This window comes from Cyclopterus lumpus, chromosome 5 (assembly GCF_009769545.1).
Source record: "Cyclopterus lumpus isolate fCycLum1 chromosome 5, fCycLum1.pri, whole genome shotgun sequence".
NCBI lineage: Eukaryota > Metazoa > Chordata > Actinopteri > Perciformes > Cyclopteridae > Cyclopterus > Cyclopterus lumpus.
In genome coordinates this window covers 2,758,720-2,783,752 of record NC_046970.1, presented here as the reverse complement: position 1 = coordinate 2,783,752, position 25,033 = coordinate 2,758,720, and the positions used below count along the sequence as shown (strand labels likewise).

Here is a 25,033-nt window from a genome sequence, read left to right as displayed (position 1 = left end):
TATATATATATATATATATATATATATATATACACATTTAGGATTTTGATCCTAAATGTATATATTATAAATGTGATAAACATATTTTCCATGTTATTTTGTCATAACAGCAAAACACTTCCTAAATATTCAGTCGATAATAATTTCCATATCTCCTACTCTAGTGCCGTATATTTTGATAATAACATGTTTTTTTTAAAATCATTTCTGAGAAAAGCCTAATGGATTAAAGCAGATAATGACCACATGCTGCTTATTTAGTATTTATTTTATTGTTTCTCTTCAGTCTATTGCTTTCTTTGTCTATTTTTCGCTCTTTCCTCTTTCTTCCTTTTTAAAATTAGACGCGGCAAAGAGAACTGAAATGTATCCCAGAGTATCACCGTCTCAGTTTTATTCTCTGGAGCCGATCAGCTGTTTTGGAATATGCATTCTGGATTTCATGTTTGGATTTGTAAAGAAGAGATCCGTTCTGATGGCATGTTGGGACTCTCCGATGTGTTTTGTGACCGAAGCATCGACGCCTTTCTTATTGTTCTTTACGATGACGCGAGTCAATATTGTCCTTTTGTCTTGGTAATCGTGGCACTAGATGAACCTTTTTTTTTAAACGGCCCCATGCGGCTGTGAAGGAAACACAAGCGGTGGTAATTTCACCACGAGCTGCTCCTCTGGGGCGGAGTCCAGACTTCACCTGCTGTCAGAAAGCACGTCACATCCGTTTAACAGTGACGGGGGCGGGTCTTGTGCCCCTCTTTAACACGTCACATCCGTTTAACAGTGACGGGGGCGGGTCTTGTGCCCCTCTTTAACACGTCACATCCGTTTAACAGTGACGGGGGCGGGTCTTGTGCCCCTCTAACACGTCACATCCGTTTAACAGTGACGGGGGCGGGTCTTGTGCCCCTCTTTAACACGTCACATCCGTTTAACAGTGACGGGGGCGGGTCTTGTGCCCCTCTTTAACGCCCGTTCTCCCCCAGCAGAACCGCCTCAGACATTTATTTGACCTTTTCCAGCGTGCATGACGATGACTATTCGAATGAATTCCTATGTTTCTTGCTCGTGCCTCGCCTTCTAGTTCCCGTTGACACACAAAGCCGTTGTTCCCTAGCGTTATGATGGAGGAGCTCGCTGTGCTCCCTCTGCTGCCAGCAGTGTAATCTGTATCCGAGTCTAATGAGATTCATCAGGAACATAAAAACTCACAGCAGAGAAATGTACAATCTCCCCGCAGGAACGGTGATAATTCAATTTTGCGGTTAATTGGAAAGTTTTAGCGTTGATATTTTTAATTGACCCAAACGCTGCAAAGTGACAACTTCAAAACCACTCGACTGGATACCAAATGCCCAAAAGCACAGAAAGTACAGAAAGTACAGAAAGTACACGCGTCCCTCGGCGTCTAATTGGTGCATTACCGGTATGAGTCAGGATTATTTAACAATAACAACAACAAATGCATAACAATGTGCGGATAGTTCCTCTTCACTCGTTCTTTTAAATGAAAGTTACTTGAGATGACATCAGTTACAAATACTGCCATGTTGTCAGTGGAGCAAATTGTAGATTGCGCAATCTTTGAATAGCCTATAATACGCTGAGATAATCTATGTGCATTCCAGGTGTTATTGATTTGACGTGTCCCTGTTGGAAGAAAACTAATTGAAAACCCATCAAAATCTTAAATGATTACAACTAAAACAAAAGGGACTTCTATTCGAGTGTCCCAGTAAAACCAGCACGAGGCCAGAACATCTAAACACATACATTATTTTCATCTTTTTAACATCCTTTCCTACTTTTTTCACTCCACATTTAGTATTCACACTTTATGCACAGCGGTAGGAATTTGAGAAACCCTTTATTAATTTTTTTTATCACTGGGCATAATTCCTATTTCAGTCCATTGTGCTTTGATGGAGTCTTTAATGTTTCCTTGGATGCGTTCATCTTCTCCAACAACGCTGAGTAACGATGAGCAATCAAGAGCAACTGCTCTCTTGTGACTGAATCCAGGGACTCGTGAGACGGAGAGCGGCCGTAAACGCCTCGACCTCCGACCTTTCAGCTGTTTACAACGACGGCCCACAAAGTTAACCCCTCGTGCACGAGGAGGAATAATCCTCAGCTCGGTTTTGGAGCCTCCCCGCCAGCTGAGCTCGTCCCTGGTGTTCATGCAGCTCTCCTGAAACCAGCTTCAACCACGTTGCCACAGGACTTCACCATCGAGAAAGAAAGAAGAAAGTCGCCATTAAAGTGTCCGTTAATAGTTCATCAGCATCAGTTTGTTACTTTGCATTATCTGACTTTTGGGAATCAAGCAACCTCCAGTTCAGCTCACTATATTCTTTATATAAGGAAAGTAAACCAAGCTGTCCTATGAGTACATGTGTGAATGTTCAGTGCGTCAGCATTGTGGTGCAGTAGCTCCGTCTGGCGCTCTCCTGGAAACGTATTTTTTTTGCTCGCGTTGCACTGCATGGTGGGTAAGTGACCTCTGCCATCTTCGTGCACCTGGTCCGTTGAATTCACCAGCTTTACAATTCAAGACCCGACATGTTGTCCAAATGATTACATTAGCAAGGAGTCGCTATTGTCCGCAGCTGCATGGACGAGGTTGGAAAGATCAATTCTGCACGAGTTTCGCGTCTAGTCCTTCCACAATGCGTCGCTCGTTATTGTTGCGCGTACACAACGTTTCTATCCCCCTTTTCCTTGTCTGTCTATCTCTGCCATGGGGAGGAGGGGGAGCACATTGCAACACCTTCTGCTTTCTTCTGTCTCCAGTCTCTCTCTCTCTCTTATTTTTCTTCCATCCCACTCACGCGTGTTATTCCTCATTTTTCTCCCTTTTTTATTTTATTTATTGTCCCGAGCATCTTTTTCATTCTTGTGTCTTCATATTTTCTGTTGTTGAGAGAATGAAAAGGAGTGATTTTAAAAAGTCGGGCGACTCTTTTCTTCCTCTGGATAGTTTTTGGTCGGATTGGCACAGAACAACAAAACAATAGGTACACAAAATAAAAGAGGGAGAGAGTCGGGACTCTATAATCCCGTAACTATGAAGAGATCACTGAAGAATGAATTGCTTTAAAAAAAAAAATACATACAATTAGCATATTTTAAGGAAAGCAATGGAAGAGATCAGACTCCAGAGCACATCATTCAGTGGAGATGCTGATTGGGGTTTCCTGATGGCTTTGTCTGTATGGAGGGCTTCAGGTCAGTGGATTCACCGCGAGGAAGACATTTATTTATTTATTTCATCTTTATTTGACGGGGACAAATGCATAATACATAGAGTTGCACGACAATTATTCAAAGCGACTTCCCGGGCCTTTCAGGTGCTTTTTCAATGAGCTATAATGGATACCACCTCTACGAGTTCCTTTCAGTCATCTCCAGTTGTTTATGAACACTTGTAGTTAATTCCGGCCCCCAAATAGTGTGAGTGCACTAGTTGAAGCCGGAAGCTGCCTCCTCACACCTGAGGAGCCCTCCTGGGCTCGGCTTCCTCTTCCTACACTGGACCGGCCACTCTCTGAAACATCAGCCTCGAGTGGGGACCCGCTGAGTGCTCACATGTTATCTCCTGCTATTTCCTCCTCGCCCAACTGCATGAGGTTTATCCATTAGCCAAGCCTCGGGGTATCGGACTACCCAGATTCCAACAAAAGTACCTCACCTAAGAGACCCACAACATGGCAGCTTAGTGTACCTTGTAATCTAAAAAGAGACATTAATCCTCTTAAAAAAAGAAACTTGTTACCTTCAAAGTGTTGGCGAAGACGGAACCTGAGAGAACCTCAGGTGGGAGTCTGTGTGAGGAAGTAGCTGCTGACAGTTTGTGGTTAAAAGCCTTCTTTCGTGTGTGTGTGTGTGTGTGTGTGTGTGTGTGTGTGTGTGTGTGTGTGTGTGTGTGTGTGTGTGTGTGTGTGTGTGTGTGTGTGTGTGTGTGTGTGTGTGTGTGTGTGTGTGTGTGTGTGTGTGTGTGTGTGTGTGTGTGTGTGTGTGTGTGTGTGTGTGTGTGTGTGTGTGTGTGTGTGTGTGTGTGTGTGTGTGTGTGTGTGTGTGTGTGTGTGTGTGGAGCCGTTCCAATTAGTGAAACGGACAGGTAGCGAACTGTACGGATCTCTGTGGCCCACCAGGTAGTCGACTCCTCGTCATTACAAGAGACAAGACCTGTCTGCACTTTGTGGTCCAGCAAAGATTTACCATTAAGACAGAAGACTGCAGTCACTGACGCACTCTGCCTCCGTACAGTGTGTGTGTGTGTATTTATATATCTACACACAAATAACCCTGCAAAAGGATGACAGGCGCTCAGACTTGGTCCGTTGCAGGAGGTTCATGTGAGTGTAAATTCATCCGTTTGTTTCACTGCTGCATCAAACAGGAGATGTTCATCATTTCTGCTCATGTGACCAGATGTGTACGTACCTTTTGCTGCTTGCTAACCCCACTGCTCCCAGTGCTCCCACTGGTCCCACTGCTCCACTGCTCCACTGGTCCCACTGGTCCCACTGCTCCCACTGGTTCCACTGCTCCACTGCTCCCACTGGTCCCACTGGTCCCCCCCCACACACACACCTGTGAAGACCTCTAATAGAAACATACGTATGAATGCAATGCAATAATAAAACAGAATAACAGGACCCGTCTGATAGAGCAACGCAACATTTAAAATAACGGGTAAATAACACCGAACTCATCGAGCCGAGCAGAGTTACGTTATTATAATAGATTATTACATTTTTTGTGTTTTTTTTTTTTTTTTTTATTCCAAAGAAAAGTGAAGTTGTTTGAAAAAGAAAAAAGGAACTATATAACTAGTTGACGGTGAAAGGGCGAGCGATGGAAGGCGATAGCGCCTCCGGAGAGCTCGTCTCGCCCCCCCGAGAGGAGTGAGTCGTCCAACCGCGAGGTCCGCTGATTGAAAAGCTATCAGCGATGAGATGTCACACACGTGCACACGCGCCCCTTATCTTGTTCCCACGTGTCACCTGTTTTAATGAAACACCGTCCTTATCCCCTCCCATCTCTCTCTGTCCTCACCACAAAGGGATCAATCAGCCGGCAGCTCTCGGCTCCGTCCGACGTCTCGTGGTTGTTTTTTTTTGTTGTTTTTTCACGGTTTAACAAACGTTTGGAAGTTGAAATGCGGCGTTGTGGATGTTCTCCTCGCGGTATCGTGACCGCCTTACGACGCCTCTCGCGATGCACGGCGCTCCGTTGCTCCTTTTGACCCCACAGTGACGCTTGTGATCCACGCTGCCTCCACTCAGCGTAACATTAAGAAGTGCAATGCCGTGGCTGCTGCTTTCAAGGAGCCCACATCGTGCATTAACAACTGTTCTCTCACACACACACACACACTTAGACACAGAGAATACTCGTCGCTCTTCTTCTTATTGCTTTATTCCCTAATGTCACGCTTTGCAGCGACTCACAAATGGAGGCGTCTTCGTGAGCGCTACGCGGTGCCACGGTGAGACCAAAAATAATGAAATAGTTTTTAACGATTTGAACCCTAATACCCCCCCCCCCCCCCCCCCCCCCCCCCCCTCCGACGTCGTTTTTTTTTTTACGCTTCTCTCTCTCTTTCCAGAAGTCGTCTATCGGACGAGCTAATGCTTTTTCTAATAAGAGCTCACCTTTTTTTTTTTTTTTTAAATATCTGTCAAACGAAGCAGCTGGCGAAGATTAGCATAGAGGCAATTTTCTGCTTCAGATTCCGTTATTAAAAACACTCGTGGTATCAGAAAGTTTCTCTTGTTGAACTGGGAATGGTTTTTCTTCTTCTTCCATTTGAGCCGGAGTTAATACCTTTTGGGCTATTGTTGCCCTTATCTGCGACTCGTAGGCAGTAATTCAGAAAGCCGAGCGGCTGCAGTCCAACGTCAGCCGGTCGTATAATTTTAATCATGGGAGTGAATCCTCCTGGCGGGCGGATTTTAAACTGACCAACACAACAACTCGTTCATTTTCAGTGCAACAATACACATTCTTGGTTTTCCAGCGCTGACCTCGGCAAATCCTCTCTTTTCCAAGCTCGTATACATCATGAGGCTGTTTAGTATTTTAATAATGGCTCAAGCCAACACACACACACACACACACACACACACACACACACACACTTGAGTGCATTCTACAGGCCATGATGACGCCTCGTCTGCTGGCCAAACATTACGCAACGTGCACTAATATTCAGCTGTGACCCTGAGCACCGAGTGGCGTGGGTTAGTTTGTCTCCTCTGGGTTATTTATCATTTAATAAGTCACCGTCTCTTTCTCTCAGGTTGCAGTCGCTGCTCTCTCTTCATGAATATTCTCTCCGCCAGTGATTTATTTAATCCTGTCGCTCTCCCCTTCGCTGCACACGCACACGCACACACACTCACACACCCACACACACACACTCACACACACACACACACACACACTCACACACACACACTTGGACGACACAATACGCATAGCGATGCAGAGGAACTTCTCTCTCACGCACGTGCAGCGCAAACACTCGCACACACATTTATTATTATTTATTTATTTATTTATTATAGCAGAGACGACTGAGCTCATTCGTATGTGCATGATTCTGTAATTGCTTTGAGGTGTGTGAGTGTGTGTGTGTGTGTGAGAGTCAGGTGGTCAAATAAATAGGCATGTCATGTTAAATGACATGCCTTCTCCTTCATGTTCTTCTCCTTCAAAGTTAACTCTAATTCTAATTGTCTCTTTTTTCCATTTTTTTTCTCTCCATTGTGTCACTGCAGGATATCATTGTGAAGTTCATTAGAAAACTATAATAATTAATGTCTCCAAGAGAGAGTGCACACAGGAAGAGGAGCTCTAATCTAGTCAATACTATATTCTGTTATAATTATAATATAACAGAATAGAGCACAACATAATATCCTCTATTCTGTTGTACTAATATGTTGTGCTCTATTCTGTTGCTAGTGGAGTGTGCATATGAGAGGTTGTACACTGTAAATAAGGTGTGTGTGTGTGTGTGTGTGTGTGTGTGTGTATCCATATCCCAATCCTTCCCGTTATGAGTTCTGTCACAACAGCAGGTAAATTACTACAAGCAACAGAGCACTCAAGGATTACCCTCATGTAGGATTAGCATTCACTACCTGTGTGTGTGTGTGTGTGTGTGTGTGTGTCTTTTGTCTACACTGACATGTACTGTATGCGTTGGTGAGATAAAAAGAAAAGAGAAAGTTTGACTCGACGTGGTGAATGCATAATTCATAATTCTCCGCAGGCTGCACCGTGACGCCTTTGAAACTATCTGAGCTTCTCCAACTATAACTAAAACAAACCATAAACAGGTGATTTCATGTTGCTCCTCGTGAGGTGTAGTGACATCACACAGATAGAGCTGCTCATACTGTGGTGGAGAAGGTAAAGTCGCATGCACCGATTTTATTTGATCCCAGTAAATATTATTGACGTACTGGGAGACTGAAACTGGAGGTTTATACTGCACCTGAGCTCCGGTTATCTTGAGAGGGCAAAGTGGTTGTTACGTATTTTACAGCTTCAGTGTTTTGAATAAACACGGAAGCACGATTCTGCTTTTCTTTTTCCAACCTGGATCTCCGTTTCATGGCTGTTCATAATCTGGTTCTGCTGCTTCTATTATGGCCACCTCCGGTCTCATAATGGCAACGTGTAATCATAATAATCACGATGGAGAAGGTCGTAAAGGAAGCAGGTTCTCTTCATACCATGAAGAGGAATTTACTAACGTTATGATTCAGAGCTAACGGAATATATACTACCCTGTTGAAGAAGTTCAGTCACGCTGTTCTATTTTATTAAAAAGGTCTAACGTGTCTCTTCAGCCAAAATAAGTCAGAATGCATGAATCTGAAAATTGCATCGCAAAAGGAAGATGAAACGTAAGGTTTGGCCCAAAGCTGAATCTATTTTAGGACGCTGATTGGCTGAATTGTACGTCACTCATTTATATCTTTAATCAGTAATTGGCTAAACTGCTTCTTAGACCCGCCTCTTTTGGGCCAAATCGATTTGGCCCCAAGGCAGCTGAGACAGGCGGAGAGGACGTGCAGGAAAAGCATAGATTTTGCGCAGATATCCTATTTTACAAATATTACTGGGTGTATTCCATATTCTAAAAACACAAGTATTGACAATTTGTATAATGTATTATTATTATAATAATCTTTCTTTTTTGTGGCTCAAGATGTGCTACTAATCAACCAGTAGTCTTTGTTGTTGTTTGTGTGAATACTGATCATTTCATGCGATGATGCCGCCCAATCAGAAATGCCCGACGTGAGATTTTGGGCTCACTCGGTGAATGAAGACGTGTTGTACTCACGCCGGCGCTCCTCTGTTTGTGCGCAGACCTCGCCGGACGGCGTCCGTGTGCCCCGAGCTGCAGGCCGAGGTGCTGGAGTGCTACAGAGAGAACCCGCAGCAGACCCTGCGCTGCTCCGGCCTGGCCAGACGGTACATGACCTGCGTCCAGCAAACCAAGCAGGTACGCGAGGGCGACGCCCCGTCAGGTGGGTGGAGTGGGGGGGAGGGGGGAGGTGGGGCGAGTCTGCTGTATATAAGGCTTCTAAAAACGACATTTAAAAAAAACACTTTTCAAATTGGAACAGCGTGTTTTTTTAAACGAGACTCATTTGTTAAACAACTTTTCAAAGTGGTTAAATCTATTTTAAAGAGTATTTATTAAAGCCCAAAGAAATGTCAGGCGGCGCAACCACACATTTATAAAAATATATACATATATTTTCCTACTATTCATTATAACCGAAATCTTTTGGCAAGATGTCCCACTCCCGTTGTTTTGTTATTACCGGCATCACTCCTCGCTCGTTCCCTCGGAGTGACACACTAGGCCAGAGTACTTGGAGGAGCTCCTGTTCCCTTTTTAAGATCCTTTTTTTTTAAAATGAGTTGCCCTTTAAAAAAAGATAACAGGTAATTAATGAGACCCGGAATGAGCTCGGCAGTGACAAATAATCCTTTGAGTTAACGTCTGAGTTGTAATCTGCATGTTCGGCGACTTTGACACTTCAGATATGAAGCTGAATCAATGAGACGTGCTCGTGGAGCGGATTTACAAGTCGCCAGGCGTGCACTGTGTTTTTGAGACTTTCTGATGGGAAGATTACACCGTAATTAGTGTATTAAAATCAGTTTTTGGCATTCAGCTCTTTGGAAATGGATTCTGTTTTTCCGCTGATACTTTTTCGCAAATAGTTTTTTCAGACCCGACGCTTATCTCTACAAAGTGCTTATTTCACTTTAAAAAAAATACAACAATAATGACTGAATGCAATTTGCACATTATCATTGAGACAAAAAAATGCACTGATACCGCTAACAAAGTAGATAAAAGGCGCGGAGCAACGATTGTTGAATTTGGCAGTTTAAGAGGTCGATAACAGCGGCGAAGGCTCACAATAAAATACAATCAGTCGTTTTGAACTGGTTCAAAAAGATCCATTCTGCCAGTGGGATGGAGCTCTTTGAGGGGGGGGGGGGGGGGGGGGGGGGGAGTGTGTGTTCCTACGTGGGCCAGTCCTTTTTGTTCATGAGCACGTGTTGTGTAGAGTGTCAGAGTGAAGGCAAGCTGGCTTTCTCTTTGTGGAGGTTTAAAACAGATTCAATCAGGCATATATTAGAGAGAGATAATGAATGAAAAGGGATCTTCGGTCTGCACCCATCGCGTTGTCAAAACGGGGGAACTGCTTTTCACACCTGGAGTACGACCGGAAGAGTCGGCACCTTTTTTAAATTCCCCGTTGGTTGCGATCTCACTTTGAAGAGACAATCTGGATCCCAAACATTGTACATCGCCCACGTCTTCGCTGTCTAACCTTTTATTTCTTTTTGGGGACGGATTTTAAATCTCGCTCTTCAAGAGTGACTCTCCTTTTGAAGCTGGTTGGAGGTTCAGGGTGACCTTTCAGGGTGACCTTTCAGACTCCTGAAGAGGGCTCCATGTCAAGCTGCAACTTAAACAGACGTATAAATGTTTTAGGATTAAAGATGTAGATGCTGAAACGTAGAAGACCGCAAATGCAGGTGTCCAATTGAAATGTACATCAATATTCATCCTACATTAGATCAATATTCATCCTACATTAGATCAATATTCATCCTACATTACATCAATATTCATCCTACATTAGATCAATATTCATCCTACATTAGATCAATATTCATCCTACATTAGATCAATATTCATCCTACATTAGATCAATATTCATCCTACATTAGATCCAACCCGACACACGTGCGCCCTCTCCAACAACCCAACACACGTGCGCTCTCTCCAACAACCCAACACACGTGCGCTCTCTCCAACAACCCAACACACGTGCGCTCTCTCCAACCCGACACACGTGCGCTCTCTCCAACCCGACACACGTGCGCCCTCTCCAACAACCCAACACACGTGCGCTCTCTCCAACAACCCAACACACGTGCGCTCTCTCCAACCCGACACACGTGCGCTCTCTCCAACCCGACACACGTGCGCCCTCTCCAACAACCCAACACACGTGCGCTCTCTCCAACAACCCAACACACGTGCGCTCTCTCCAACCCGACACACGTGCGCTCTCTCCAACAACCCAACACACGTGCGCTCTCTCCAACCCGACACACGTGCGCTCTCTCCAACCCGACACACGTGCGCTCTCTCCAACCCGACACACGTGCGCCCTCTCCAACAACCCAACACACGTGCGCTCTCTCCAACCCGACACACGTGCGCCCTCTCCAACAACCCAACACACGTGCGCTCTCTCCAACCCAACACACGTGCGCTCTCTCCAACAACCCGACACACGTGCGCTCTCTCCAACAACCCGACACACGTGCGCTCTCTCCAACAACCCGACACACGTGCGCTCTCTCCAACCCGACACACGTGCGCTCTCTCCAACCCAACACACGTGCGCTCTCTCCAACAACCCGTCACACGTGCGCTCTCTCCAACCCAACACACGTGCGCTCTCTCCAACAACCCGACACACGTGCGCTCTCTCCAACCCGACACACGTGCGCTCTCTCCAACCCGACACACGTGCGCTCTCTCCAACCCGTCACACGTGCGCTCTCTCCAACCCGACACACGTGCGCTCTCTCCAACCCGACACACGTGCGCTCTCTCCAACCCGACACATGTGCGCTCTCTCCAACAACCCGACACACGTGCGCTCTCTCCAACCCGACACACGTGCGCTCTCTCCAACAACCCGACACACGTGCGCTCTCTCCAACCCAACACACGTGCGCTCTCTCCAACCCGACACACGTGCGCTCTCTCCAACCCGACACACGTGCGCTCTCTCCAACCCGACACACGTGCGCTCTCTCCAACCCGACACACGTGCGCTCTCTCCAACCCGACACATGTGCGCTCTCTCCAACAACCCGACACACGTGCGCTCTCTCCAACCCGACACACGTGCGCTCTCTCCAACAACCCGACACACGTGCGCTCTCTCCAACCCAACACACGTGCGCTCTCTCCAACCCGACACACGTGCGCTCTCTCCAACCCGACACACGTGCGCTCTCTCCAACAACCCGACACACGTGCGCTCTTAATCCATTCAGGTCCACAAACAGACGTGAAGACTCTCCCACTCACTATTCCCATTTGTGAATAAATGTTTAGCAGTTTAAATATTGACATCTGTTGGGCATTAATAACCTTTTTAAAGACATTTAAGTGACAATTGCAAGTGACAAAAAAAGTACATTGCGTGAGGGGAAAAGGGACGGATGCTGAAAACAATGGGAAGCCGATTCTAGTGACACTTATCAACACGGTCAGCAGCAGCGGCTCATTTAGGCAATTGAATTGTCGGAGAATGAGAATTTGTCTCAATATATAACTTTGTATGAATGTATGTAGAGCTGCCACTGGAGGCTCCCGATCATTTAGCCTGAATGAAAAGAACCCAGGACCCCTCTGGAGAGAGAGAGAGAGAGAGAGAGTTTGGCTGCAGGTGGGAAAGTGAGCAGGGAGCAATATGCAGATTCAGTAACGACGGAGCGCATTTCATTATGAAATGAGATATTCTACATCGACCCTGGAGGAAACATCAAGTTCAGGGTGAGGTAAAAATGGAGGTCGTACCTTCTCTGAATGAGGTGCCTGTGTGTTTGTCAAGCAGGTGATGACACCTGCCGTGAGCTCACCAAGTACTGAAGATCCCATTACAGATGAACTCTTGTTTTTTAACGTTGGATAACGCATTCAGGAACTAAACTAATGTCTTTGAAGCAGCAGCAAACATGTTTACAATATGTACAATACACTAAAATAAAATAGCAGGACATTTAAATAATGAAGGAAATGAAACAAATAAAAACCACTTAGCTTCTGCGCTGAAGGACGAGAATATGACACCAACGTGTTTTTGAGATGCACTCTGGCAAAGAGGGCGGTTTATTTAAACAAACAAGCAAAAGGAACAACAAATGGTGAGATAGAAAAGACATTCAAAGTAATTGGACGCTGTAATGTTTCAGCTTTATGCGACAATAACAGACGGAGAAGCTTCGAGCCGGCTGAAACCTCGCGACAGCTTAAAAGCTCTTTTGAGTGCTCTTGAGGACTTTTCTAAAGCAGATGCTTTCCTCCCTGTGATTAAAGGAAGAATACGGTCTTCGTCTCCCTAAACAATATTTGTTGTTATCTTTCTCCCTTTTTTCTCTTTCTGCACATGAACGCCCATCTAATACCATCCGTCTTCCACGTATAGTCTGGACTCACGCTGACTGGTATCACTTTCAAAGAGTGTATCCATATAGGCTCTAATGTGTGTGTGTGTGTGTGTGTGTGTGTGTCTGTACTGTATGTGTGTCTATGTGTTCCTCCTGTCAGCCTTGTTTGCTTGTCAATCAATCTGCCGGTGAAGCCGGTGTCTTGATCTGAGCATCTATCTCACTATTTCTTAGATCCACCCAACTCACTATCTGCAGCCGCACAGCCTTCCTTATATGTCACTCGACAGCTCTTTTATGTTTTATGATTCATGCACGCACACACATTTTCCACCCATTCTGCCCTCCATTTAAAACAGTTGCTTCAGGATATGGTCTCTGGCTGGGCCTTTGTCATGCATATGTCACCTTATGTGTGTGTGTGTGTGTGTGTGTGCTGGGCATGCAGGCTAAATGTCAGCTCACCACGGCCCTGCGTTTTTTTTTGTCCTCTTTGGTTTGATGTTATCTCAGATATTGTCAGTATATGGTCATTGTGATTGGAAGGTTTTTTTCATACCGTGTGTGTGTGTGTGTGCGTGTGAGTGTGAGTGCGCGTGTGAGTGCGCGTGCTTGCATGTGTGGAAGCCCACGAAAGAGGTTTTGAGTGCACCCTTTACCTCTCGGCTCTTCTCTGTTTCAACCTCCTCAGTGAAACAAAACACACCCTTCCTCAAAGTCACATTCAAGAGCAAACCACCACTTACTGTAAGTGTCAGCAACACTCACACACACACACACACACACACACACACACACTCACACACTCAGGCTGCAGCACCAACCATTTGCAGAATGCTAGTGCTGTGCCATTTAATACCATTAGCGGGGGCATTGTAGCAGCACTCGCCCATGGAGCCCACATGGTTGACCCTCTTGAGTCCGGCGGCCCTCTGAACGCGGCGTTCGTCTCCCCCGGTCGGTGAGCGGGTGCCGGCCTCCCGAGACGTCCGGTTAAGTGCCACTCTCGTTCTGCCTTGATTACCGAGAGCTTGAAGACAAACGGTACGCCTAACAGAGGCATGTGTACGTGGTCTTTTTAAAATGTATCTAGAGATCTGTTTATTCTCACTTGCAGGAACAGTTTGAAATGTGTAGAAAATATACTTGGAGGATCTTGAGGCCCGTGGCGGGGGGGGGGGGGGGGGGGCTGATAATATGCAAATAGAAATGGGATGGAATGGATCATAAGTTGGTGGTGAAGCATTACGCTGAAGTCACGCTTGGGTTCATAGAATCCGGCTTTATGTCGCTTTCTTTTCATATTTGTGGAACGCAGACGGAGCAAATCCTCTCTCTGGGGACTGAGCTGGCATTCTGCCCACTGGCAACGTTGGTAAACTATTCCCATTATAGATATCGGGAGCATTTACTCTGCACGGACACTTTACCGTCTGGAAATGGATCACATGACGGTGTGTGACATCAGCAAGGTGGACAAGCAAGTGAACAACGGTTACGTTGTTGCTTATATATGTTTATAGGCCGGAAGAGAAAACAACGCGGTAACTTTAATTAATAATTGTTATATGTTGAGTTGGGGTATGCAGCCACGATGGGCAACGGTAGACAGGAAGTGCACGACGCGTCAGAGGTGGCCCTCAATGAGTGCACGATCACGCCTTCGCATCATGAGTCCCTTTTGAGTGGGAGGACAAACGTGTGTGTGTGTGTGTGTGTGTGTGTGTGTGTGTGTGTGTGTGTGTGTGTGTGTGTGTGTGTGTGTGTGTGTGTGTGTGTGTGTGTGTGTGTGTGTGTGTGTGTGTGTGTGTGTGTGTGTGTGTGTGTGTGTGTGTGTGTGTGTGTGTGTGTGTGTGTGTGTGTGTGTGTGTGTGATCACCAGTTTATAGTGCATGGGTTTGCAGATGGATCCTGACGCGTTTAAGTGCTACTCTCTTAATGTCACGCGTGTGCGTGTCAGTTGACATTTTACACACCAGCCACTTGTAACCGTGAACTAACTCTTCTTGATCTTGAGCACCTCTCCCACAACACGGCGAGCCCTCCATCTTAAAACAATGGCGGTCCATTTCCTCGTCGTCCTGCGCGGCAACAAAACATCGAGAACGTCTCCACTCGTCCCGTTTCGGTTGTCCGGGAGGAGAAAGTGATGGAGAAGAAGAGGCGTGAAAAACACAGAGGGATGCGGGTTTCTTTGTAGCCGGGGATGAAAGAGGAATAGGAGGTGTCTGTCACTGGAGGAAGAATGATGAAAGAGAGGAAAAGTAGGGAGGCTTAAGGGAAGAGGGGTTAATAGAAAAGTGTAAAAGAGAGAGACAGTAGGAAAGAGGAGATGATGGAAGGAACGGAGAGGGGAGGACAGAAAGTGTGGAAGAAAGAGGAGAAGATGATCTGTCAATCACCACTGTGGGGTAGAAAGAGGGAAATATAAAGACTAAATATAGATGTTTATGTTTGGCTATCTGCAGCTGCAGGTGGGGAGTCCCACTGTGAGCCTTGGCCTGCTAACTCTGATCTGATAACAGAGCCACTCTATGCAGCAGTAATCTACACACACACACACACACACACACACACACACACACACACAGACCGCTCTTTATGTTGTAATATCCCTGTTATTAAAATCTGCATTATCGACTACCAGCACTAATACGATGCCTTTTCTCTCTCTCCATAAATAAACGTACTATTATTGAGATTACCTTGCTCGTAGTTTTTTTGCCAAAGACTTTATGTGTTCTGGTTTTATGTCTTATGAATGCCTGAATGAGGCATTCACATCCCTCGAGGAACCAATGAGAGCTTTTGGGCGGATCAATGGAAAAGGACACAACTTTTGGGGCTAATAATCTATTTTCAAGATTTACCCGACACTTGACAAAGGCTATCGCCTATTACTCATTTTTTTTATTGATTTAATTTAGCCACTATTTTTCAGATTAGTCGATTTAATCTAAGCTATTACTTTTCTTTTTAAAAAAAAACATTTAATTTACCATTTCGTCAAGTTCATTTTAAGTTTATTCAATTTGAATATGGATGTTGATGCGTTTTCAGCGCTAACGTCAATGATCAGACCAGCTGTGACGCCTTATATATGTATATATGTTTATGTACACAAACATAACCTCGTGTCTCACTGCCAGTAGGACAACACACGGTTCAATGGGTGAAATGGGAACCACCTGCAGAGACGTCATTGCCCATTTGGTAATTGTGGGCCATATATGTGCATTATCTTGATGTACGGATGGAGTCGACAAGCTCCTCCCCTCTGGTCACGGACACCCGAAGCTTGAGAACGGGCCTTTTGGGTCACGATGCCGTTTCTGAATGACTCGAGCAACACTTTCTATACGAGATACTTTAAAATGAATGTTTTCATTTTTTTAATGATTTGCATCTTTTAAAATGCAGAAAGAATGGCTTGTTTTTCTTTTAATTCAGTTAGATGCCATTTTGTATTATAATGTTGTTATTCATGTTTCTCCCTTTTTGGACTGAGTCTCATTGTTAAGCTGACATTTTCTTTTCTCTTTCCAATGCACAATATTTCCTAATGGAAAAAAAAAAATATATATATATATATATATATTTAAAAAAAAAAGATGAACCGAGTAGATTTTGATGGTTCAGGCTTCATAAAACACATTTTCTGCTATAACTCAAGAATGTGTTTTGCTAATTATAACAATTTCACACGCATGCTGAAGTGATGACATTTTGGACAGGCATGGGTGTAAACTGCAACCGGTTGTGTGAACTGGTTTCTTCTCTTTCTTCTTTTAATTCCATTATCGAGCTCTGGCAGCACATTTGAAGAGAAGACGTATGCCTGCGTTGTGATATATAAGACACACATACATATTGCCCTCATAAACATACTCGCACATGCCAGTTCACATATTTCTGTCTCCCTCTTTCCATCCCACCTCTCCTTCACATCCATCATCTCCATGGCGAGCGCACATAAAGATTAGCCCCGCCCCCCTCCTTCCGCTCCCTCTCTTAAATCTATACGGCGCTCCGTCAGCGTGCAGCTAAACTTCTCATCCGCGCTGCTCCGACCCACCGAGCTCTGAGACGGGATCGATTCATAAACTGCGACTCGTTATCATCTCCACCGTCATATTGTTAGATATGCGATCTGCTCATTTGGTCTTGTTATGTGTACAGATGGCCTTTGTTCTTTTTGAGTGTTAAGAGGAATTATATTGTTTGATATCCGTACGTCGTAGTGCAAACTAGTCAATGAGAAGGTATGATGCGTTTATCCGGCGAGCACTATTACTGTGGCTGTGACGTTGTTTTGATAGGTATTAAAAAATGTGCATGAATCTATTTAGGATCAATCTAACAGCACCACAAATGTAAAGTAAACCGGATTGCTCCATCAGATAAAATACAATAAAATGTTCAATCACTTTGTTAGAACAATGTAAATAAAGTTATATCTATGCAAAAAAAAATAATAATAATATTTGGCAAAAGAATTGCTTATTGTGGCTGCAATTAACCCGGTTTTGTTAACAGATAATATTATGAACCCAGACACTCAACACGTACCAAGCAGAAATAGTGGTTATTTCTTCTATGACGGATAACTTATTGATAACTTATTCTATTGCGATAATTCGCTCCTCCTCTCCGGCGCAAATAACCACAAATAGTCCGGCGAGTAAAGCGACGCAGATTTTAGTTTTATGTCCGTGTGCTTTGTACAAAAAAGTTCTTGGAATTAAAGAAATCAGCATGTCCCCCGCTAGAGGGGCGCGCCCCACAGTGAGAGAAATACTGGTTCAACCCAACGCCCTTAGATAATCTATTATCTGTTATCTATTATCATTATTGTCCAGGATCTCAAGTTGCTAATCGGAGCGTAAACAATGAGCTGGGAGCGGAAAAGGAAGTCTGGGCCCGGATATCCGCTTTGAGGCTGTGAGGCTTTGAGGCTGTGAGGCTTCGAAGCTTTGAGGCTTCGAGGCTGTGAGGCTTTGAGGCTGTGAGGCTTCGAGGCTGTGAGGCTTCGAGGCTTTGATGCTTCGAGGCTGTGAGGCTTCGAGGCTGTGAGGCTTCGAGGCTTTGAGGCTTTGAGGCTTTGAGGCTTCGAGGCTGTGAGGCTTCGAGGCTGTGAGGCTTTGAGGCTGTGAGGCTTCCAGGTTGTGAGGCTTCGAGGCTGTGAGGCTTTGAGGCTGTGAGGCTTTGAGGCTTCCAGGTTTTGAGGCTTCGAGGCTGTGAGGCTTCGAGGCTGTGAGGCTTCGAGGCTGTGATTCTTTACCGTCATCATCTCGATACCCGATGGGGTCCAAGGTCGGCGCTCCGAACTCCACAACCAGCTGACCCACAGACCGAGTGAACCGCCTGTTATATGATGGATCTGTGCATGTGACCAAGTAGCTGACTGATTAAGAGGCTTCCCGACTGATTGACCGACTGGCCGTGTAATCAGTGAAAGTCGTGTCTTTATTAAGCAGCCACGGCCGTCCTGTGAGCGTCTGATTGACACCTCTGCCCGGCAACTGTCTCCCAGAGAGAGGCAGAGAACTGAGTGCTGTTAGCGCTCGGAGACCGTTATTGATTTTCTGCTCGTCTATTATTTTTGTTTTTCGCATAGAAACGGCAAGAGAGTGTGTGCGCGTGTGTGCGTGTGTGTGTGCGCGTGTGTGTGTGTGTGCGTGGCGTCTCCTTACATTTGATGCAGATGTGTTTACACGTGTCACTGCCGTCAATGTGAACACGCCCAACGTGTTGCTGCAGCGCAACGTTGACGCCAACAAGCGCAGAGGCCTACCTCCGCCTCACGCTGCTCTCTAATTGGATGGAAGCTGGCAGGTGGGCGAAGACATGTGTTTGTGTGTCTATACGCTGTGCACCCCTGTTTGTGTGTGTGTGTGTGTGTGTGTGTGTGTGTGCACTAAATCTAACCTCGGCGGGCCCTCTTCCTTCTAAGCAAGCCGGTGATAAAGAAGTGAAATAGTTTTTTTCACCAACTTCGTGCAGGAATTGGTTGGTAAGCGTGAATGAAGAACTCATTCCCTCTGATGGCAACACAACAGATGAGAGAAGGTTAACGTTGGGACGTGGCGATGTGAGAATATCTTTCTTTAGATGTTTGTGTAGTTTGTCCCAGATGTTTTGTCGTCTCACTCTTCGGGGATTGTATTGTCTGTTTCTTCTGAAACGGGTTATGTCAGATTGCTGTTAGAAAACAGAAAGCAAAACACTTCTTAATAACGGGTCAAGCTGCTTTTTTTGGTGTTTTTTTCTTTATTCAAGAGCGTGTCCTTTCAGTTTTAGAGCATGATTGATTTTTTTTTTGCCTTCACCTTGAAGCTCAAACAGCCGCTGCGTACGCTTTTGATTTCCTCTGCTTTGCCCTCGCTCACTCAGGTTTGTCGTTGCCTGCTCAGATTTCATATTTCAGCCGTTCTCTTCACGCTCGGCTACTTTTTTCTTTTTTCTTTTTGCAGTGACCCCCCGTTCAATAGAATGGCAGGTGTCGTGTTGACCAATGAAATGATCCCTGCCTCGCTGCTTCGTTATGCTCGTAGATATAATTGACGACTACGGCCCCCATAGTCCCGACGCCATCGCGGGAGCTTCTCCTTTCAGCCGAAGACCCGGCGAGGTCCCAGCACGGATCCCCCTGAGGGAGGGGCACTTCTAGGTTCTGTCATTTAAGCCTTGGAGGGCAGAAGTGGGTGAATCGGGTTCAAAGGGAGGGTCCTTCCATTGGTCAGACAGAGTATGAGGAGCTGGAGGAGAGGAAATCTATGCAAGCAACAATATATATCCCCAATATCAATATGGCAAGCGGGGGCTGTTTGTATTTGAGTGCGACAACAGGGGTTTGTGAGGGAAAGCATTACGAAAAAAACTGAACGTGAAATCAATAAGTTGTGCTCTCAAATTGAAAAATCTGCGCTTTTGAATGAAAGGGAAAAGCTCCGTACTAAATCAACTTCTCCACAAGAGATATTTTTGGACTTTCAGTCTACAACATCCAGCTGCTGGAAACCGGGTGACAATAAAATGGAGGTGTCTCTCGGTCTGACGGCTCCACAAACCGCTCTGGAACGAGCACCTTTCATCCCAAGCTGAACATGACACCTTGAGGAAGGTGGCATTTATTAGAAGACCGTTGGATTCAACTGCATTGGCTTTCATTGGGTGTACCTAATAAACAGGCAACTGAGTGTACGTCTTAAATTCGGCACAGACCTTGAGCTTGAATATTTGGCTGCCCTCTCTGCCCACGTTGCCGTGCATGGAAAGCTTCTCCTGTCTTTAAATTATCCAAGAGTGGATGGCGGCGGTCCAAATTTGGACCTGAGCCACCAAATTGCACCGTGCGTACTGTTGGAGGTGCCGGGGGGTGAGTTTGAACTCCTTCATACACTACGCATGAGGCCTAAAGTCCCATCACACTGTTGTACATGAGTGTGGCAGTACCGACACACACTGCACATGCATACACCTGCACACGTGTTAATGCGTGCAGAAGCTACGGCGAACACAGTATGCAGATTCACACCGACAGATATTAATCCCCGTGTCACACGCGCCGCTCATCTCCAATTCAAAGGCGCAGGCTGCGATGCACTCGGCTGCCAGCCGGGCACCGAGGTAGTTAGCATGCCAACTAGCCCGCCCGGCGACCTCAAGCTAATGCTGCGCTCACCCCGGGTCGCCCTGCGTCTTTTCTCTGTGACTTTGTGTGTAGTTGTAAACTGCAGGAGGCTTTCTGTCAGTCAGTGTTTGGTACAATACGTATAGAACAATACTAACAATACGTATAGAACAATACGTATAGAACAATACGTATAGAACAATACGTCGGCACACGTAGACAATTTTAAATGCATGTCCACCCCTCCGTGTTCTTCCAGCAACAGATCACGTGACTCATTGACAAACAGACCATGATCAAGAGGAAAGGTAAAGAAAAACATTGTATTTCCATAATGTTGTCAGATTTATGATGATACTCTGAGACAGTCAGTGGATAAAACAAATGAGTGGATGTACAATGACAGTCTGCTTAGCATCTGCTCAATACTGGACCAATTAAAGAAACTCTTCACTGAGACACATAAACATTGTAAATACATGTCTATAAACACAAACTGACCAGAGGTGGATCACAGTGGACATCTTGAAACCAGATTCATTATTTGTAGCCCAGTTAAGACACTCGTCTCATTTAAGTAGCTTTATATGGCTCTATAGCATTACCTATTACCACTGCATCAGATGCAGGTGCACACGCACACACACACACACACACACACACACACATGCCACCTCCTTCTGCTCTAAATGTGGCCTGATAAATACATAAATAAACCTTTTAAGGACTCTTTTCCTTCAGCCTGTGCAGATCCAGCCTCTTTCTCTCCTCCCCGAGCCGTCACGTCGGTGCTAAGCGTGGGCGCTATGGCAACAGCACAGAGCCGCGATAAGCAAGCAAAAAGGCACTTACAAGCTTTTGGATTTTAAGATGGAATAAAGAACTCCAGTCTGTTGCAATTATTGCTGTTGCACCGCAATTACACAAAGAAACACTGGCCCAGATATCTCTCTGCTGTCGGCTTAGTGAACTAATAAACAACTTCAGCCACTGGGAGCCACTGGAGGAGAACCAGCATGAACTTCCAGCATCGGGCTTTGGTTCCTGCGAACACAGGAAACGGGAAAGGGCCCCAAAATTCAAGCTGTGGCGTCGGTCTTTTTCTTTTCACCACAAAATCAAAGTTTCTTCAAAGCCTATTTCCATAAATCGCCACGTGGTCGTCAGAATAATGCACCGACCTCGTTGTTTCATATCGGATCTGTGGTTGAAATAAAAGAAATGGAGGTGATACTGTGTTTTAAAGGGTTGAATTTCCCATGATGCATCCTGACTTTTTGTGTGCGTTTGCCCTTGGATCCCAGAAATGTAAATTTGTAATTTGATGGTTTCTGTTTTCTTGTCCCCCCCCCCCCCCCCCCCCCCCCCCCCTGTTTTTATTTTGGGTTATTTTAGAGCACACTGACGAATCACGGCTGAGAATCCCAAAGAAAAGCCTGAAGAGTAGAAGTCCAGAAGGAGAGCGCGCCCCTCTGTCCTCCTCCGATCCACCCGTCCATTCATTTATTCTCCCTCCTCGTCCTTCTTGCTTCTCGAGTGTGTGATCTTGACTTGTTGCTCCTCGCCGTCTGATGTGTTGATTCATCGCCGTGTGGCGGCGGCACGCTGAAATAAACCCCAGAGGTCCGGTGGCGGTGAGACTTGTGTGTGTGTGTGTGTGTGTGTGTGTGTGTGTGCGCCGCCTCTTGTCACGACGCGCTAATAATGCATCCGCTGCTGAGGACGGGTGACGGCGGGCCGAGAGAGAGAAGGGGAAGGAGAGGGATGAATGAAGTGGAGGACACATGAATAGTGAAGTGTTTATGAATTAAAAAATGTGCACCTGCATGTGTGTAGCTGTCCTGTTTTTTTTTTTCACGCGTTCTCCCGCTGCAGCGAACACGTGTACGTGCGTGTCGTCATGCAACGGTGCTCGTGCACACGCACACGCACACGCGAGCACCGCGCTGGACAGGCCGCATGGTGTCCCCGCTCGCTGTGTTTCCATGGCGACCGCAGGGGTTGGTGCTCGCAGCAAGGTGTGGAGGAACCTTCCAGATAACCCTGAAGGTCAGCTGACAGAGCGTCAACTCAGTGTGTGTGTGTGTGTGTGTGTGTGTGTGAGACTCAGTTAAGATGCATTTCCACTTCTATATGGACATGGTTGGCCACCCTCATAATGACAGAGGCTTGTTATAGCACACATAAATACACACACACACACACACACAGAATGCTAATGGACCTGCAATACGTCCTCACAGTGCTTCCTGGATAAAAACACACATTCACACAAGTGGGTGTGAGTGTGGTCGAGAGTATCGGTTGACGAGGGCAGCGAGGAGCGAAGTATTGATCACAGCTTGGCTCTCGATTGGCATCGATCACGACGTCGACCGATCCAGACAATATATGCTCCGTTATAGAAATCTAGTAAAGTGAAATACTGAGGCCGATAAAAGGGATTTAGGAGTGTGTGTGTTTGTGTGTGTGTGTGTCTATCCCCCCCCCCCCCCTCGGGGATTAGGCAGCTCTAACCCAACAGACATGATGCACATATAATAAAGCCAGCACCATATTAGAGGTTTCAGTCAGTGACTCTCATATCCCTCCTTTCTCCCTGACATTTCTTTACAAATACCAGCCTCTATTCACTCTGTTATTGCCTTCTCCCATTCAGCAATGCTCTGATTAAACAAGCTCCTGAAAAGCCAGGCACCGCTATCTGCCATTTGGCTTTTATTAGAAACCCACCCCCCCTTTAATTAAAGTGGCTGAATTACAGAAATATCGTGGATATTTCACCAATACGCGGGATAAGGAAGCACAATGGGTGAAAAAAAAACAACGCAAGCCCTTATGAGATGCTCTGAATGTTGTTTCTGTGGTGAAATGAGATAAAAACAATCTTGATGGTGTTTTCGGGATGTTTGTTGGATCATGAACGAGAAGCTGAAACTCTCGGTGCCTGTGATTGTGTTGCATTTAATTTTTGAGTACCCTTTAAGACCTCCTCCGACTCTTAACTCTCAACCTCGCTCACCTTTTTCTTGTTCACGCCTTATTACCACCACCAAGCGTACACATGGATTGGGCGTTGAGGTTGCCGTGGTAACCCGGCCCCGGCTTTGATTGGCGGAGAAGATGGCTGCTTCGCGCCTCACAATGCGCCACTGTTTATTCCTCGTCCTGGACAATTACTGGTTCCCAGTCGACGGTGTCGTGGTGGTGCTGGTGGGCTCACTGGAACGCTCACTCTGCATTCAACATACGCAACATTTTCTTGCTCTCTTTTTTTCTTCTCCTCCACCCTCTTAAGCACACGGTGTTTATCTGGGAAACAAAGGAGTCTTTGAGTTTGACTTAAACCTCTGAGACGTCCTGGAGCTTGAGCTGCCTGACAGTCGGCCACGCAGCCGTGTGTGTGTGTGTGTGTGTGTGTGTGTGTGTGTTAGCAGCCGGCTGAAGACGTGTCAGCCGTTGACAAACTGCTGCCCTTTGTAAAGACTAAATGGGGATCAATTCAAGTAAAGTTAGACACTTGTAGAATGCACTCGCTGTCAGATGATGCTCACACACACACACACACACACACACACACTCCCTCACGCGTGCCTTTTGGAGTGCACCTCCTGCTGCAGTCTTTTCTTTAGCCTACACCTTCCTCCCCTCTCCTTTCCTTCCCTCTTCTCGACGGCGAGAAGGAGACGGCGAGGAGGAGATGGTGAGAAGGAGACAGTGAGGCAGTGAGGAGGAGACAGTGAGAAGGAGACAGTGAGAAGGCGACAGTGAGAAGGAGACAGTGAGGAGGCGACAGTGAGAAGGAGACAGTGAGGAGGAGACAGTGAGGAGGAGACAGTGAGAAGGAGACAGTGAGGCAGTGAGAAGGTGACACTGAGAAGGAGACAGTGAGGAGGAGACAGTGAGGAGGAGACAGTGAGGAGGAGACAGTGAGGCAGTGAGAAGGTGACACTGAGAAGGAGACAGTGAGGAGGAGACAGTGAGGAGGAGACAGTGAGAAGGAGACAGTGAGGCAGTGAGGAGGAGACAGTGAGGAGGAGACAGTGAGAAGGAGACAGTGAGCCTAATTGGAGTGCGCGGCTCCATCGACGACAGTCACCGTTCTGTTTCTGCACATGCGGCTAATTGAATAGTCTTTTATTAAACTGTGTTAATGGGAGCTGGAACTGGCTGTTGGTGAATTGAATTAGACCCCCACCACCACCATCACCACCACCACCATCACCACCATCACCACCACCATCACCACCACCACCACCATCACCACCACCACCACCACCATCACCACCACCACCATCACCACCATCACCACCACCATCACCACCACCACCATCACCACCATCACCACCACCATCACCACCACCACCACCAAGCGTACACATCGACACACGCAGCGAAGTGAAGCCATCAGATGGAACCTCAGCGAGGAGGAGGAGGAGGAGGAGGAGGAGGAAGAGGAGGAGAGGTGAGTGGTGTTGGTGCATTCATTGGGATGTATGCAGTTTAGAAGATCCGTTTTCCAATGTGTTCAAAGTTTATGGGCCAGTTTGGATGAATGCGGCCAGATCACCCAAAATCCACAGGTGTACATTTCAGGGTTCGTACGGTCATGGAAAACCTGGAAAAAGTCAGGGAATTTTAAAATAGTTATTTCCA

General features: G+C 46.2%; 1 protein-coding gene across 4 annotated transcripts in view; it reads left to right on the top strand.

Moving 5' to 3' along the window:
* The window catches only part of LOC117731351 (MICOS complex subunit mic25a-like), a 43,390-nt gene extending 21,186 nt beyond the window's left edge, over positions 1-22,204 (top strand). For 2 of the 4 annotated variants that reach the window (XM_034533645.1, XM_034533643.1), the window contains 2 exons: positions 8,392-8,527; positions 21,773-22,204. In XM_034533645.1, the coding sequence (XP_034389536.1) occupies positions 8,392-8,527; positions 21,773-21,796 (160 nt within the window). In that variant the 3' untranslated portion in view covers positions 21,797-22,204. Of the gene's footprint in view, positions 1-8,391; positions 8,553-21,772 lie in introns of all 4 variants that reach the window. The other 2 variants (XM_034533642.1, XM_034533646.1) reach the window with 2 other exon arrangements.
* The last annotated feature ends 2,829 nt before the right edge of the window (positions 22,205-25,033 follow it).